Source organism: Cnephaeus nilssonii (assembly GCF_951640355.1).
Source record: "Cnephaeus nilssonii genome assembly, chromosome: 11".
Classification (NCBI taxonomy): Eukaryota; Metazoa; Chordata; class Mammalia; order Chiroptera; family Vespertilionidae; genus Cnephaeus; species Cnephaeus nilssonii.
Genome location: NC_137082.1, coordinates 82,876,131 through 82,894,305, shown reverse-complemented (window position 1 = coordinate 82,894,305; position 18,175 = coordinate 82,876,131). Strand labels below are relative to the sequence as shown.

The following is an 18,175-nucleotide window of genomic DNA, read 5'->3' as shown; positions in this document are numbered from 1 at the left end:
ATTTGGAAGCTTCATGAGAAAAAAGGTGTCATTTCCTCAATACGTATTTAGTGTTTAAAGAAACTGCTGAGTTGATCACAGAATGGCTGTACCACCCATACTCTCACCAGCAATGTATGAGTGATCCAGTTTCTCCACACCCTCACCAGCATTTGGTGTTAGCACTCCGTTATTTTAGCCATTCTGACAGGTGTGTAGTGATAGCTCACGCCTCTTCAGTGAGCCTTGCGGTACCTTTCTCACGGTTGTGTCGCAGTTCTGGAGGCTGGAAGTCCAAGATCAAGGTGTCAGCAGGGCTGGTTTCTTCTGAGGCCTCTCTCCTCGGCTTGCAGATGGCCGTCTTCTCCCTGTGTCCTCACAGGGTCTCCCCTCTGTGTCTGTGTCCTAATCTCCTTTTATGAGGACACCAGTCATAATGGATTAGGGCCCACTCAGGTGACCTCATTTTAACCTTCATCACCTCTTTGAAGGTCCTACCTCAGGACACAGCCACATTCGGAGATACTGGAGGTTAAGACTTCAGCCTATGGGTTTGGTGGGGGACACAACTCAGCCCATAACAGTAGCCAGTAGCCAAATGTTAGTCTGTTACAGGAGTCAGAGGATTTTTGCAATAAACCAGAGCATTTTCTCAGCAGCATTGAGTCATGAGAGAACATCCCCCTTTGGCCCTCGACCCGCAGATACTGTGTGAGGAAGTAGTGGACGTAGCTCACAGTAGCAGCTGAGTGTCAGGTGGCTGTCCGTCCCGGTGTCTCACCATTGCACATGAACAAAGGTGACTTCAGGGAAATCATGCCCACGAGAAGCTTACAAGCTTTTGCCAAACAGCATACGCCAACTGCCCCATAGAGGTCAACTCCACGAGGGGTCCGGAAAAAGACCCCATGGGACAGTGAAAAGCCCCAGCCTATGAGCTGGGCTCTGCACTGCAGGTGGGATTTAGAAAAGCCGAGAGGGAGGAGGGCTGGAGGGGGAAGCCTTAAGCAAAGGCAGGGTGGTTTGGGCCACCATGTCCACCCGCCTCGCCTCCCTGGCCCATCATCCCAGAGCTGGGTATCCCCTCTTGGGACCGCATCCTCTAACCCGGTCTCCCTCTCTGTGTCCGTCTGCAGGGCTCTGGCTGAGACCATGGCCAATGGCATTGACGAGCTCATCGGCATTCCCTTCCCCAACCACAGCAGCGAGGTTCTGTGTAGTCTGAACGAGCAGCGGCACGACGGCCTGCTCTGCGACGTGCTGCTGGTGGTGCAGGAGCAGGAGTACCGCACCCACCGCTCCGTCCTGGCGGCCTGCAGCAAGTACTTCAAAAAGCTCTTCACAGCCGGCACCTTAGCCAGCCAGCCCTATGTCTACGAGATCGACTTTGTCCAGCCAGAGGCCCTGGCCGCCATCCTCGAGTTCGCCTACACCTCCACGCTCACCATCACCGCCTCCAACGTCAAGCACATCCTCAACGCCGCCCGGATGCTGGAGATCCAGTGCATCGTGAACGTGTGCCTGGAGATCATGGAGCCGGGCGGGGACGGCGGGGAGGAGGATGACAAGGAGGACGACGACGATGACGAGGATGATGATGACGAGGAGGATGAGGAGGAGGAGGAGGAGGAAGAGGATGAGGAAGAGGATGATGATACGGAGGATTTCGCTGATCAAGAAAACTTGCCCGACCCCCAGGACATCAACTGCCACCAAAGCGCTTCCAAGGCGGACCATCTCACAGAGAAGGCCTATGCAGACACACCCAGGGACTTCCCGGACTCCTTCCAGGCCAGCAGCCCTGGCCATCTGGGCGTTATCCGGGACTTCTCCATTGAATCTCTGCTGCGGGAGAACCTGTACCCCAAAGCCAACATCCCCGACAGGAGACCCTCCTTATCTCCCTTTGCCCCAGACTTCTTCCCACACCTCTGGCCAGGGGACTTCGGTGCCTTTGCCCAGCTGCCCGAGCAGCCCATGGACAGTGGGCCCCTGGACCTGGTCATCAAGAATCGGAAGATCAAGGAAGAGGAGAAGGAGGAGCTGCCCCCGCCCCCGCCCCCGCCCTTCCCGAATGACTTCTTCAAGGACATGTTCCCGGACCTTCCCGGGGGGCCGCTGGGCTCCATCAAGGCGGAAAATGACTATGGTGCCTATCTCAACTTCCTGAGTGCCACCCACCTGGGGGGGCTCTTCCCGCCCTGGCCCCTGGTGGAGGAGCGCAAGCTGAAGCCCAAGGCCTCTCAGCAGTGCCCCATCTGCCATAAAGTCATCATGGGGGCCGGGAAGCTGCCGCGGCACATGCGGACCCACACCGGGGAGAAGCCATACATGTGCAACATCTGCGAGGTCCGCTTCACCAGGTGCGCATGGCGGCCCCCAGGTGGGGGCCCCAGCTGGGAGAGGGTCGGAGGCTGCGGTGATGACAGCAGAGCGGGGATGGGTGTGCGGGGATGGGGCAGGGATGGAGAGAGAGACCTAGTGCCGGGGAGGTCCGACTGGATCCTAGATGCACGTCAAATTCATTGCTAGAAGGCGTGCTGGGCATTACTTGGTGCAGTGATTTTCAAGCTCTTTTTAAAAGGGAAAATATTTTCTTTAAAAATATATTATTTTCTTAAATACAGTATTAGGTGGAAGGCAAACATATAAAACAGATCAGAGCAGAGCCGTTCTGGGTAAGGCCGAAGTGAGGAGCCTCAGTACCTTGCTCACTTGGCCTCCCTCTCTCCCCAGGGTAGATCCACAGAAGCCAAATGAAGTTCCCCTGAGGAGTGCAGTGCAGCCCTTTTATTTTATTTGGAGCATGTTCAACATGCCAGGGCTGACCTAAGTGTATTCTACATCCTCTCACCCCAGCCCTGCCCTGGGGAGACGGGGAGGTGCTATATGGCCTTTGTTTACAGATGAGCACTCCGTCTCCCGGTGGCTGGTTGGCCACTCTTAAGTGCAGCTAGGAAATGGCAGAGCTGGGACTTACTCATACGACAGCAAAATCTATGGCCGGGTGGCTACAGAGAACTCTCAAGTTTTGTAGCCATAATTGATGGGTGGGACGTGGGGGTCAGATATGTCCACTGCTGGGTATTGATGGGCCTGGTGTGTTGTGTTGGTGCTGTGAGGCTCATCTTCCCAGCCATGTCCTCAGCGGGGACAGTTCTGGTGGTGGCCTTGCATCAGGGCTTGGTCGTTTCACTGTGTCGGATGTAGACAGCGTCTGGTGGATGTCTGCCCTGGGACCCTGACCTTCTCGATGAGGTCCTTTCCCCACACGGCCACTGTCTGTCAGTGAGCTCACCCTGAGAGACCCACACGTCTGACAACGGTGCTGCCGTCCGCCCGCGTCTGGGGCCCGCGTCTGGGAAATGTCTCCGTGGGAATTGCTGGGGGCTTGTTCTTCTGATTTTCTTCTTCGATGGGCCCAAAGCGTTGGCCTTTGAGGATAAAGTGAAATTTTTTGAATTATGTCAAATATTGAATAAGGGCCATGTTCTTCGGGGGAACACAAGTTCTATGAAGTAACGAGACCTACTTTTTTGGGTGGCTTGGAACTCTATCAGAGGTTTCCAGAGAAGGGCATCAGAAATATATGTTCAGGTGACACTGGCATTGCCAAAATAGCTCAGTGGGCTCATTTGGTGATTACTTCTGGCCTTGGGGTCCTCACACAGCTGCTTCTGTGAGGGAATCCCCAAACAGAACTTCTCCCAGACCCTTTGAGCTAACAGCGGGGGGAGAATCTGGACCTGGACATCAGATTCCCTACCTGAGATTCACCTGCCCTCAGGTGTCTTTCCTTACTGGCCCTGCCACTCTAATGCTGCCTCAGGCGATGCTTCCCTCTCCCACCCCACCGCCTCCTGAATTCACGGAGCCCCGCAGGCCTGGCTAGAACACCTGAATGAGGCTGACAAAAGCCCAGGTTAGCAGAAGGGAGACCAACCAGAACATCATCCGGGGTCCAGCACAGCTCACTCATCTCCTGCCTATGACTCCCCAGCCCAGCTGCAGGGAGTGACTTCAAAGCATTGACACCCTTCCCAGGCCAGATCAAAGACAGGCAGCCCTGGAGTGGCCCGGAGCTTCCCCTCCTGCCGCCCAGGGCCCAGCTCCCTAACTTTCACGCCTGTCCCCTGTGCAGATGGCTGCCACGGAGACACCTCTCCCCGCAGGAGGGACTCAGGTCCACAGCTTCAATGGGATGCATGTCTCAGGGTACAGCACCATGACCCTGCCCAGCCCCCCAAGTCTCCACCTTTATTCCCTCCCTGTTCCTCCCCTCCAGGCCTTTCCCACATGCAGCGTCTGTGAGGGCCACACCAGTCTGTGGGCCCTGCCTTCCCTCGGGAGAGTTTTAAACGTGGTCAGACTCCTCTCCCTCCTGACACTAGAAGGTTCTCTGAGTGGGCCTCCCAGTGGGCAGCGATGGTGGGTTGCACAGGAGGTCTGCATTCCAGAACCCTTCCTCCCAGCACATTCCTGGTGATCACTTAGGGTGGCCTCGGCCTGCAGCCTCCCCACCCTCCAGGTCAGATGGCCTGTGCCCTCCTGGCCATCCAGCCATCTGCCCTGCCCTCCCCTCCTCAGCGAGCTGCATTCCAGCCTCCATCAGCACCTCCCCTCACGCGCCCCCTCAGGGTTCCCACTGGGCTCTGACAGGCCTGAGAAAGATCAGAAAAGCTCTGGCCCGCCTTCCTGGGAGGCTGGAGGAGGTTTTCCCGGCTCCTCCGGAAAAGGAACTGTACTCCTCCCTGTGGGCTGTGCTGTCCCTGTGGACACCTCCCGACCCCCTCCCTGGCACATTCTTCAGAGTCACTGGTTCCTTGCGTCCCTCCTGCCACCTCCCTAGAGCTGCGCTGCACGGACTCTTTTTGGTCTGTGGGGAATGCCAATGCTGGCCTGCCCAGGTCGGGGCTTCCTGTAACTGTCTGCAGCCAAATCCCCCTGCAGCCCTACTCTAGGGCCCTTCTTTGTGGCTAACTTCCTGCAGCCACCATTTGTAACACCTCCCCCCGCCCCTCCCCAGCTGGGGGCTCTTCAGCAGCCATTTAAAGCAACAGCTGCTGCCTCTTTGACTCAGAATTCCCAGGCTCCCTTGCAAGGCCAAGCCACTCCCTGGGACTGGGCCCCCAGAGGCCGAGGGAGCCAGACCTGCTGCCTTCAACCCTCCTCTTGGACAGTTTCCCTTTCTGAATCTCAACTGAGCTTCTGCTCTCTGGCCAGGCCTCCTTCCTTTCTCCGAAATGCTGACCCATCTATCCCTCTTGGGGGGTGTTGGAGGGGCCTACCCTCCCCCTGCAAGGTGACCCTGTGTCACAGGCTCCAAGCTATGGCCTCAGATGCCAACGCCCAGAATGTCCACAACCCATGAGAACAGTCATTCCTCATGACTTCAGCAGCCACAACAGGGTGGAGGGGCCTGGGGGGTCCTCCTGACAGAGCCCTTCTGTCCCTAAAGCCTGCCTGCACCTTCCATTGTCCGCTTCTCCAAGAACAGGGACGAAGTCCTCCCCACTAGTGCTGTCTTTTCCTTGGAGTCGGAGCCCTCACCTCTGAATCAGCTCCAGATCTCAGCCAGTCCCACCAGTTGTCCCACCACTGGCTGCTCCATAGATGAGACACCCCTGGAGCCCTGAGCAGGGACTCAAAGGCTCCAACCAGACTGTGTTTCTGTGGCTCCTTGCTGACCCCACTTAGCTCTGGTCACCACTATGAGTCCCTCCGCCTGTGCCTGAGTCTGTGTTTACACTCTCCAGGAGTTGTCCAATGTCGCCGTTTTCTTCCTTAAAAAGAGATGGCTTCACCAGGCTGGTGTGGCTCAGTGGTTGAGAGTTGATCCATGAACCAGGAGGTTGCAGTTCGATTCCTGGTCAGGGCACAAGCCTCAGGCTCGATCCTCAGTGGGGAGGGGGTGCAGAAGGCGGCTGATCAATGATTCTCCCACTGATGTTTCTATCTGTCTTTCTCTCTCTGAAATCAATTTAAAAAAATTTTTTTAAAGAGAGAGACGGCTTCTACCACAACCGATCCCATTGGCTCCACCTTGGGAGAGAGAAGTTGGGATCAAGGCTCCCCCAGGTCTCGCTATTCCCAGAAAGTCTGGAAGCAGGGCCGAAGGTCAGGACCACAGGGTTCTGCCAGACCTGGCCCCTAGCACGGGCCTTGAAGAAAAGGGAGCAAATGAGCCCGGGAAGATGAGAGTCACTGTCTCCCTGCATGCAGAGGGAGGCTGCTGCCTTGGTGGGCATTGTCCCTGCCCACCCAGACCACAGGTTGTCCCCCTGGTTGTCACAGTGCAGCCCTCATCCCTGCCAGTGGGCCTGGCCCTGGGCTGTGAAGGCCTCAGAAGGCCCTTCATTCCTCCTAATTTCTGTCACATTGGCCCTTGGGTGCAGGCAAACTGTGAGGGGAGCACCTGGAGAGCATGGCTGGGCAGCCTTCCCTCCTGCAGCTCCTGCAGCCCGGTTATCAGAGGTGCTCCAGCCACGTCCGGCCGGGCAGGTGATAAAGGCATGAAACCGCAGGGTTTGCGAAGGGACCAGCCCCTGAGCAACAGAAACCCCATCCAGTCCCTGGGAAAAGATGGACAACCTTTGAGCCCTGAGAAGTCACTCTCTGGTGAGCCATGATCTCCCCAGTTTCCACTGGATCCCCTCCCAGCAGCCCCTAAAGGTTGCAACTTCTAGTCTTCAACCCCTGCCTCCAGGGTGAGTCAAAAAAATCTGTCTGCTCTCCGAACAAGGCCAGGAGCCTGGCTTCTTTTTCGTTCTGTATTTTCCTTTTAGTCTTCCCACTCCTGGCAGCTCTGGGGACCTTAGTAAGACAATGTAATGTCATTAGCCGTGGCAGCAGGAAGAGGGTTGGTCTCCGACCATCAGGTTACCAAGAAGTCTGAGAGGATGGTGCTGGGAAAGCATTAGCCTGACAGGGGCCTTCGTACACGCGTGCAGGCACATCTTTCTCGAGATGAGTTCTCCCGGCTGGAAGGGGGATGCAGATCAAGGTTTGGGTGCACGTGATCTGGCTGGTCCCTGGTGCAGGGTACAGGGAGGAGATAGCAGACAAGGGGATCGGGGTGAGAAAGGACCATGCTGGAGTTTTGGGTTCTGAAAACTGGCCCTGCACCAGCAGGTCATTAGTCAGTCAACAAATGCTCCCGGGGCATCCACTCCATCCAGTGTTGTGCACTGAGCAGAATACAAGAGCGTCTGGCAGGTTCCTATCAAAGCAGGTACCGGTGCCATCTGCGCCTCATGCTAGATGAGGGCCGAGAAAGCAGCACCTGGCACACAGCAGAGCAGCTGAGCGAGTGACTGTAGAGCCAGCATCTCTCAGTGACTGTGGCACCTCGGAGAGAGCACTGGGTGATCATCAGGAACCCAAGTCCGGGGTCTGGTTCTGCCTCTAACTAGCTGTGTGACTTTGGCCAAGTCTGCTCCCCACTCTGGGCCTCAGTTTCCCCAGGTGTAACATGAGGGGGTAGGAGCAGGTGCTCCCTAAGGTGGCTCCCAGCTTTATGACTTCATTTACATATTGCCCACGATCAGGAAAGCTACGGACACAGGACTAATGGAGGCTTTGCGTGGGAGCAGGGCAGAGCAGTGAGTAGAGTGGACAAAGCTCTTGGGAAGTTAGTCCTGGAAAAAAACTTAGAGTTCATCTGGTTTATCAAGAGCCTGTTAACATGTCTGATTCATAGTCTGAGTCCGGGGACCCAGTGACCTGTGTTATGCGCAGTACATTTTGCAGGACTTTGAAAATACTGATCTAATCCAGTTTTCCTTCGTTTCCTCATGGGAGGGGGGACTGGAAGTCCAACTCATGCCAGCAGGAGTTCAAAGATGCAGCATTGACCAGTGCGTGGCCTGCAAGGGGAACCGCATGTCCCTATGGTGTGTGGGTGCAGTACCATGTTCGAGGAGGGGCGGGGCTGGCAAAGTAGATGGGGTGACCTTTTCTTCCGGCTTTCCTGAGATATAACTGACATATGTCATTGTATATGTTCAGAGTATACACTGTGATGATTTGATATGTGTGTTATTGCGAAATGACTACCACAGTAAGGTTAGTTAACATTCATCACCGCACACTGTCACCTTTCTAGTGTGGGTGTGGCGGAACAGTTACGATCTACTCTCTTAGCAACTCCGAAGTACACACGACATTCTTGCTATCTAGTCACCCGGGCGTCCTCAGAACTTAGTAATCTTGTAAGCGATTGGAAGGGCTGAGCTTGTAAAGGCCTGGAAAGCCATGCTAACGGTGAGTTAGCACGTAGGCCACTGGACAGCGGAGGCCTCGGGGGGTTTTAAGCAGGACCACAGGCCTCCAGTCCTGGCAGGGGGTGACCAAGAGCTCAGATCCTGAGGTTCAGGCTAGGACACTTTCCAACGACACTCATGCTGTCTCCGCGAGCAGCTTAGATCCGTGAAGAAGCAGGCGTAGAAGAGCATTACTACAAATAGGAAGCCAACTCACAAGAAAGAAATTCGGTTATACCCCTTTACTCAGATGCAAGCACAGAACACCGGAGGTCAAAATGATACAGCCCAGCCCGCATTTTAGAGGTCAAGAAACGGGGGCCCACGCCGGCGAAGGGCCTGCTCTGGTTCTGGGCGTATGCCAGGCCCAGCCTTGCCAATGCGCACGTTCAGTACAGCCAGGTGAAAAGGTCATTCGAGGAATAAGGCGGCTGTGTGACCTTAGAAGCCCTCCCCGCTCTGGTCTGTGGTTTCCTCATCTTGAAGGTGAGGGAACTGGATTAGATCAGTATTTCCAAGGTCCTGCGAAATGTACTGCTCATAACACAGGTCACTGGGCCCCCTGACTCAGACCTGTTAACAGGCTCTTAGTAAACCAGAGGATCTCTTAAGTTTTTTTCCAGGACTAACTTATCATGAGCTTTGCCCACTCTACTCACCGCCCTGCCCCGCTCCCACGAAAGGCCTCCATTAGGCCAGCCCCAGCCCAGGGCTGAGTTCCTACCGCAGCACGTCCCAATCTCCTGGGCCCAGAGGCAGAAAGCTGGCAGCAAAGGCCTCGTCTTGACTGTTCTGGTCCTTACTTTCTGGGGCAGCCCTTATAGGCCTTGGGCTGAAAGTCCCAGGTTTGAAAATCCACCTGTTTTCAACCTCAGAACAGCTTGCAAACAAACCACACCCCAAGTAGCTCCCAGCCCCCTTTGCCCATCACCGGCTGGATACCTTTGGGAAAGCCGCTTGACTTCTCTGAGCCCCGACTTCCTCTAAGTGAGGAAATTATTCCAGGTATATTGAATCCAACTCACACAAACCTAGATTCCCTCATCAGCCCCGAACAATAGAATTCATGTCTGGCCCTAGGTTCAGCTCTGTACAGAGGGGTTAAATAACTTGCCTAACGTTAGTGGTGGGTCTGCTGCTGCAGCAGGGGCTCCAAGACTCCAAATAGGGAACCCACCCCTACACCATAACTTGCCTCTGAATAGCAGCTTTCCAGGGCCATTGAAATGGTATATTCACCTGCCCATAGCAGGTGCTCTATGAAAGGAAGATATAATCACTTTCTTGGTACTTCTTACACCTTTGAGCCAATTGCCATTGAAATGTGATTTATTTTAGATGCCCGAATGAAAAGCCTGGGGGAAGCTGTGGTTATGTATAGTAGGCCCTTGCTATTAGAAGATTTATCCTTTGCATTGTCCATTATTTGAGGGTGACCCTCAGGGTCAATACTACAAATTATGTGTACTAGTGTTTTTGAAAAGAAATCATGCTGTCTCCGTGGTGAGGCTTAAATGAGGTGCTATATTTAAAGCCCCCTGATGACTCTAAGCTGAGTCCTCCACCTGGTGAGTTCAGGAGTCAGACAGCCAGTGGGTGAGCCAAGCTGACCACCTAACACCAGTTTCCATCAGGGCCTGGGGGAATGGGTGGGGTCCCAAGACATAACCCTCAGGGCTGTGTAGCTTTGCTCTCAGAGTTCAAGTGCACTGTGCACCGCACTGTACTTCCTACAGTGGTGAGGAAAGAGGCCTGGGCTGGGAGCCAACAGGCCTGATTCTAGTCCCAGCTCTGCCATTAACCTCTGGATGACCTCGGTGACTGTCCCCCTCCCTGGGCCTCAGTTTGCCCACCTGCAGCGTGAAGAATGAGCCTAGGTCCCTGGTTCTTAAAGTGGTCCATGGACTCACTAGCTTCAGCAGCAGCGGCGGCATTGATCAACTTGTTAGAAATGCAAATTCTCTGTCCTCTCCATCCCAGACCTACTGAATCAGATTTCTGGGAGTGGGGCCCAGCACCGTTTCATCGAGCCCTGGTAATGGTTCTGATACAATATCAAGTTTGAGACCCTCTGGCTCAGATGCTCTCTAAGGCTTCTTACTGCTCAAACATCTAATCATCTGGAGGAAACGAGGGTTACAGCATGCTGGGGGGAGGGGGCATGGGATGTCACAGCTCGGTACTACGCAGCCTGGGGGCAGCTGGTGGTTGTGGGAGGGACAGGGGATGTGGAAGAGAGGAGGGTCTGCTGTGTGGAGGACACCAGCCAGCTCACTTCCTCCTCTCTGCCCATCCCACTCCCCACCCCCACGTCCAATTCCCAGGTGCCCTCCAGCCTTCCTGTGAGCACAGGTAGAAGGGACAGGTCTGCCCTCTCTGGTCCCCTTCCCTGGTCCCTGCCAGCATACACAAGAACCTCCTGCCCGGCCCCTGAGGAACCAATTGGAAAATGAGAGCCAGTGAGACCTCTAGCGGCCAAGAGACCCCAGGAGACCAGGCCCTCTGCTCCTGCCGTCCTGGGGTTGTGTTAAAGGTGGTTTATTTAAATCTGGCCATTTTAGGGCAGACACCTGAGCTCCACATCTGCTCCGACTTCAAAGCTCAGCCAAAAAATTACAGGCAGATATTCCACCCAAGCCAGGCCTGCAGGGTGGAGGTGGGAGGCTGGACACAGCTGCCCGGCCTGCGGGTCTGGCCAGGGAAGGCTTCAGAATGGTCCTGAGAGGAGTCCTTGCAGCCCCGCTGACTCCCCCACAGCCAGGCTGAACCACTCCTTGAGCTGGTGCTTGCAGGCTCAGTCTTTAGGAAAAAACCCTAGGATGTCAGCTTTCCTCTCAAGACCACCAGGAGGTGTGTTGAGTGTAGTACAACACAAACCCACATTCTCTTCGTCAGCCCTGGACGGTAGAAATTGACGTCTGGGCCGAGGTTCAGCTCTGTGCAGAGAGGTTAGGTAACTTGCCTAAGGTCCCCCAGCATGTTAGTGGTAGGTCTGCAGCCGGAGCAGGGGCTCCCAAGCCCCGGTGCGAGCCCCACCCAACACCATTCCTTACCTCTGAATAATCCCACTTAAACCCTCAGGAGCTTTGCCATGGATTAGGCTGCATTCTTGTTGCACCTGGCTCTTTTGTAAACCCTGGAATTGTCTGCGGACAAAGAGCAGAGCCCAGGCTTGGGATAAGAAAACACCATGCAGGAGACTTGAACGAGGTGTGCCGGCTTCTAGAGCCTCCCAGGTCAGCCCTGAGGACAGACGGAGCGCCACAGCCTGGCTGGGGTGGGCCCCGGGGCTCTGGGCCAAGGCACAGGACAAACTGGTGGGAAGTGGGCCTGAGATTAAGGTGCAACCCAGTTTCAGAGGTCACTGCCCCACGGGAGGACGAAGGACAGACTGCTGACTTGTGGGGATGTGTGTCGCCAGCAGGCCTGTTGTCCAGTCTGTGAGCTAGACTGGGAGCTTCATTGCTCAGAGCTCAGCAGCAGGAAGGGTTCTGAGTGGGGGGCGGTGGGGAGCGGGGGGTGTCTTTCAGGACCCTGCTCTTTCTCCAGGCCTCTGAGCCAGGTGACAGCCACACCTGTTTGGGGGGGGGGGGGGACAGTGGTGCGATTCCTGGGGTTTGAGACCACGACAGAATAGCAGGTTCTGGAGGAAGCGGGCAGGGGGCGAGGGTTAGGAGTGGCTCCCGGCATTCCCTGCGGGGACTGACTCCCGGCTCTGCATTGCAGGCAGGACAAGCTCAAGATCCACATGCGGAAGCACACAGGGGAGCGGCCCTACCTGTGCATCCACTGCAACGCCAAGTTCGTGCACAACTACGACCTCAAGAATCACATGCGCATCCACACGGGCGTGCGGCCCTACCAGTGCGAGTTCTGCTACAAGAGCTTCACGCGCTCCGACCACCTGCACCGCCACATCAAGCGCCAGAGCTGCCGCATGGCACGGCCTCGGCGGGGCCGCAAGCCCGCCGCCTGGAGGGCCGCCAGCCTGCTCTTCGGGCCCGGAGGCCCGGCCCCAGAGAAGGCGGCCTTCGTGATGCCCCCGGCGCTGGGCGAGGTGGGCGCCCACCTGGGCGGGGCCGCCATGTGCCTGCCGGGCCCCAGCCCCACCAAGCACTTCCTGGCGGCGCCCAAGGGCGCGCTGAGCCTGCAGGAGCTCGAGCGGCAGTTCGAGGAGACGCAGATGAAGCTGTTCGGACGCGCCCAGCTGGAGGCCGAGAGGAACGCGGGCGGCCTCCTGGCCTTCGCGCTGGCCGAGAACGTGGCCGCCTCCAGGCCCTACTTCCCGCTGCCTGACCCGTGGGCTGCGGGCCTGGCCGGCCTCCCTGCGCTCGCCGGCCTCAACCACGTGGCCTCCATGTCTGAAGCCAACAACTAGGCTGGCCCTGCCGGCCCCGGTCCAGCTGCCCTGTCCTCTCTCCCAGCAGGCCCACCTGCCCCATCCAACGGATCGGAACTTATTCCAAAATCACCAAGAAAAAAAAAAATGAAATATATGTCAGCAGCAATGGTATTTTCCAGGCCTCCTGAGGCAGCTGCCTCCCTTTTGCTTGTGTCTGAGATGGGCATCTCCCCTCCGCTGGGCCAGCCTCTCCCTGACTGTCTGGCTCTCACACAGGACTCACAGGGTCCCAGCCTCGGAGGAGGCCCCACGCTGGGTGCCCCCCACCTCCCCCACCCCCCCCCCCCACCCCCGTCCCCAGCACTCTGGAGCTGTGCCTGCAAAGAGGAGGCTGGGCCAGAGGCAGACCAGATGCAGCAGAGATGAGGGGAGGGGCCGGGGCACACCTGGTTGAGCCCCACAGCCTAAGGCAGAGTCCCTGCTGACACGGCTCCGATGGGTCATTTTTCCGTCTCCAGAGGCCCTGGGATCCTTACGGCAAATGTCCTGTTGGCAGGGAGGCCTCCTGGAGCCAGGAGCGAGGCTCCTGGAGTCCAGACCCATTTTTTCCTCACCGCCCTGTGACCTTGAACGGGTCAGCTTCCTGTACCCCAGTTTCACACTACTACGAAGGGGGGCTGGTGATTTAGTTTTTCCTCTCCCACCACCCACCCACTTGTACATGCCTGTTCCTCCAGAAGCCATGCTTGTGAGGGTAGCAGCGGATGAAAACGGCTGGAATATGGGGTTTAGTTGTATCACGCCCACCTCGGTATTAGCACAGGTGAGACGTGTGGCCAAACTAGACACCGGTGGCAGAGAGAGAGCTGGGTGGGGGTTGTCCACAGCCCACAGGCAGCTTTGGGGAAGTCCACACATTCCCCTCTGTTCTCTGGGCAGCCTGCTGTGCATGTCTGCGATGACTTTAGCATTTACCCCTCCTCCACGCACCCCCTCCAAAGCTGTAGGGCAAGCATGTCAAACTCGCAGCCCGAGGGCCACATGCCTCATTTCTTTGGCCTGTGTTAGCCTTTGAGTTTGACATGCTTGCTGTAGGGAGTCTCTTGGGACTCCTGAGGTCAACAACGAAGGGATGGGGACCCCGTCTTAACACCGGTCAACCGCCTGCCTCTGCTTTGATCCCTGGAAATTGACCAAACTCCTGGTTCCCCGCCCACCCCTCCCCGGTTCTCTGTTTGCTTTTCAAGTTGTGGGTTTCTCTTGGCTGCATTTGAACACCCTCTACCCTTCCCTCCGGGGATGAAGCTGGGGTGTGTGGCTCCCCCCAGGGCAGGGAGGCTGAGCCTTGGCTCCAACGTGGGTCTGAAGGGCTCTGCGAGCCGGGCTGTCCACACACTCTCCCTGGTTCTCGAGTTTGTAGCAGGTCCGGAGAAGGAAGACGGCTCTGCTGGCCCAGTGCCTTCCTGACCTCCCCCCGCTCCCGCCTTCCCTCCCTTTCCTGCTGCGTCTGCTTTTGTCTCCAGTAGCCAGGAAAGGAGGAGCGTTCATCCGCACGGATTGCCGGATTGCCCGGGCTGACGCTCCCAACCCCAGAGCTGTGGGCCCCCGAGACTTGACTCTTCTTCTCGCCTTGGCTTCTTCCTGCAAACACAACGAACAAAAAGGCCAGAGAAGACCACGGACGGACTCTGTCACGCCCCCAGCTCCCCAGCAGAGACCCCTGACGCCTCACACCCTCAGATGCCGTTCCGCCCAGAGGGGATTGCTTCGGACCCCCCCTTATCTTCACACGTCACTGCTTGGGCAGCCGCCTCAGACTCCTGTCTCCATTCCAGACACTTGCCGACATGCCCTTGTCCCCCCCAAGCCAGGGGATCGGGGCTGACCCAAACTTTAAAAGAAAACAAGGGAAAATGAACCAATTGGAATCCAGTGGTATCGGGCTTTTGTTTTTATTTTGTAAAGGTAATGCCTTCTTATAAACTCCATTTTTTCCAGATGACTGGTTAGTTCTTTGTGTTCTCTCGGCTGCAGTTTGGAGCTGTACATTGTAAAATATCCAAAGATGCTGAGTACTGTACGTTCGAGGAGAACTTGAACCAATGGGTTGTGGGGCAGGGGGTTGTGTTGTTTTGTTTTGTTTCCCTTTTATTTTTATTTTTTTTGGATGTTCCGATTTCCCTGTCTGTCTGTGGGAGAACTTGGGGATTTTTTCTATTTATAACTCTTTTTTTTTATGTGATTGCTTTATGTAAAATGACACTCAACAAAGTTTGCCTTAGTGATTCAAGGGACAATCTTCCGTAACTTTGGTCGCACGCCGCATCCTGCCGAGAAAACTCTCAGCTACTTTTCTGGCCTATTTATTAAACAGTATTCATTGACTTGATTAAATTATATTGAGAGGCGACAGCAACAAGCCCATCTGTAGACATTCGTGGCTTAAGGTTTTGACGACTGGGTGTCATAAGCTTGCAATAATGTCAAAGACACCTTTACAGAACAGCACAACCCTGGGCCCTTACTTCATCGTTTGAAGGACAGTGTTTTGAGGGAAAGAGCTACACCTGCTCAAGGCCCTGGTTAACGTGGATCCCCCTGCCAGTTCTCATGCTGGTTGTCAGTGGGTGGTTGACTGATGGGCAGGCCAGCACTCAGTTCTTTAATGGTCTCCTGCGTTTCAGCTTTGGGAGCCACTGTTTGATCATAAGCTTTTGGACATCTGGGAGCCTGAGTGTGAGGTGTGTGTGTGTGTGTGTGTGTACATGTACACACGTACACACTAATGTGCAGATACAGCCTGTGGTGTGTGAGCAAGGGAACGTCAAGGTGTCGCTGACCGTTTTAACACAACCAGTCCTACTGGCTCCCTGGTGTGGTGTCCCGGGGTCTGCGGGTGGCCCTGCTACCTGGGCCTCGTTCCTCGCGTTCCCTGGCACCGGAGTTGGGCTTCTCTTCTCACCTGAGCCTTTTCCCCAAACAGGGACTGCTGGGTCCAGAAAGAGGTAAGGAAATACACTCTGTCCTTGAATGGGGCCAGCTCTACTCAGAACCCAGAGCACAGGTTCTGAATGAAACTGTTCTTTGAACTGCATTTTCCGGATAACCAAAGCCAGCCCGGAGCCCCTTTTCGGTTCCACTCTCCTTTCTCGCCGTAGTAAACGCTCCTATAAATCTAGTGCAGTGGTCGGCAAACTGCGGCTCGCGAGCCACATGCAGCTCGCGAGCTGCGGTTTGCCGCTCTGTTGACTAATGAGTTTGCCGACCACTGATCTAGTGCAACGTTTCTTGGTGCAGAGGGAAGGACAAGCCTGGGTTCCAAATCCAGACTCCTCTGAGCTGTGCGTCCTCAGGTTAATTACTTTTCCACTCTGGTCTTTACTCCCCTCTCCTCTAATCAAAAGGAGGTTGAGTACAGCAGTGTTTCTCCAAGTTCTCTACCCAAACACCCTCTCAGCAGAGGGAACCAGCCCACTGGGGGGGGGGGGGGGGGGCGGCTGGGGACTGGACGCTAAAGAAAGAGCCCTCACTAACCTTTGCGTGGTGTAAAGTCCTCCGAAGCCTCAGGTTTTGGCTCTGGCCCAGGACGTGCCCTTCCAGAGGAGCAGGCAGGGCCTCGGAAGGTGTCCACCTGCAGGGCCACATCCCGACGAGCATTTCCTCCCACCCGTTCCTTCTCTCCTGGGACCCTGCCAGCCCTTCCTCCCGGAGTTCCTGGGAGCTACTGCGGTGGGTATTTCCAGAAGCACCCCTGGCCGTCCCCCGGGGGCACCCTCCCTTCTGAAAGCTGGGGGAGTTGGGCTTCCAAGGGAAAGAGAGAGGGTGGGGCCGGGAGGCCTTGTCTGCCACAGGCCCCTCCGCCGCAGAGTCTGTCCTTTCCAGGAGCAGCCAGGGAGGAGGCCCTGCAGGAGGGAAAAGCACCCGGCACACAGAGGCCCTCCAGGGACCTGGGACAGATTCTGAAGTCAAGCATGTTACTATCCAGCGGCCCCACCTATCGACCCCCCAGTGAACTCTCTCCTCCAGGTGCCCTTCCTACCCCAGCTGCCCTTCAGGATGTAGGTGCCCTCCCCTCTCTGCCCTCCCCTCTGTCCCAGCCCTGACAAGAGCCACCCAGGGTGACTCACGGGCTCCCTCTCCTGACCTCAGCAGCCCCTGTGCCTCCTTCGGGCTGGAAAGAAACGCCCTGAGCCAAGCAATGTCAGGCCTCAAGCAGTACATCGGGTGGCTATTTGAACAGCTGGCCTTGAAATCAGACCGGTGGGCAGTTACCAGCCAGCCTGGGCCTCCTGCTCCCTCACCTCTCCCCACCCTGCATCCCAGATGCAGGAGGCCTATAGCCTCCTTCCCTCCTTTCAGGGTTGCAGTGCCGAGGACTGAGCCAAACATGCATTTCCAGGAATCGATGGGGAGAGGATTCCCTGGGGAGGCCCCACGCATTTTCCCTCCTTGCTACATCCTGGGCAGAGGTGCAGTGACCTTGGTTGGGAGCACCCACATGGCCTAAGCCAAAAAATATTGGCCCAGAAATGGCCTCACAAATAAGGACAAGACATCTCAAATCCGGACAACCCTGGAAAACCTGAAAACTGATCACTTCACCTGTAATCAGACATGCACACACACATACATACACACATGCACACACACAGTCATCAGACAAATGATACACAGGCTGATGTCATCCTCCTCGTAACCATGGGAGACGTGGCAGTGCATGGACAAGACCCAGCAAAGCCATTTTCCCCACGGGTCTCCCTGCTGGAATATTTATAACGCACGCTCTCACTTTCATCCCCGTGGTTCCTCTATTTAACCATGAACTCTGGCCCTGACAACAGAAGCAAGTGAATAAACAAATCATTTTCTGGAATAAGGAAGGAAGAGAGAGTGAATCAGACCCCTTTCTGGTGTTCCTCTAAAAATTAACAAATTAAGCACAAACCCTCCGAGTAATGTAAGTGCCTTCTCGGAGGATTTGGATTTAGCCCAAGGAAGCACACACCATAGATGCATGGCCCTGTTTGTATCAGTCAGAGTTTCGTCAAACACCAGGACACTCTAAGCAGCGAGAGTAGCAAAGGTGTTTATTAAAGGGAGCTAAGTCTCTCGCAGAATTTCCACCAGGGCCAAAGAGCCAGGCCCGCAGGGCCACCCGATCAGCTGTGCAGGTTGCGTACTGCACAACAGTGCCACCGTTGAGGGGTGCTCTTCACACCCTACACTGATTTGTATATTTTTTGCACTATTCACTAGATTTGTATATCATAGCAACTTCCCAGCAGATGGCAGTAATGTGTCTAGAAGGGGTTCCCTAGTCTAATTTTGCGCAAAGTCCATGGCCTGGAAGCCAGGAAGCAGGGAGAACCCCACACCGCACGCAGCATCAGACTGCTCCTACAGAGATGTGATTGCTGCTGCTGCTGCCAGGCACAGACCCCACGCTCACCCCACTAACACGAGGCCTGCCCGGGACCCTGGGACTCTACTCTTCTCCCCAGAAAACAGATTTCACGTGTCTGGACTTGCATTGCTTGGTGCCGGTGCATCTGATTGGGAAAGCCATGTGTCTTGATTGCAGGTTGAGTGGGAA

The 18,175-nt window shown here is 55.8% G+C and overlaps 1 protein-coding gene across 1 annotated transcript in view; it reads left to right on the top strand.

Moving 5' to 3' along the window:
* Positions 1-12,618, top strand: part of ZBTB7C (zinc finger and BTB domain containing 7C) — a gene marked incomplete at its 3' end in the record, with an annotated part of 131,604 nt that extends 118,986 nt beyond the window's left edge. The window contains exons 2-3 of the mRNA XM_079785328.1: positions 1,116-2,342; positions 11,967-12,618. Coding sequence (XP_079641454.1) covers positions 1,132-2,342; positions 11,967-12,618 — 1,863 coding nt within the window. The 5' untranslated portion in view covers positions 1,116-1,131. The remainder of the gene's footprint in view (positions 1-1,115; positions 2,343-11,966) is intronic.
* Positions 12,619-18,175: the final 5,557 nt, after the last annotated feature.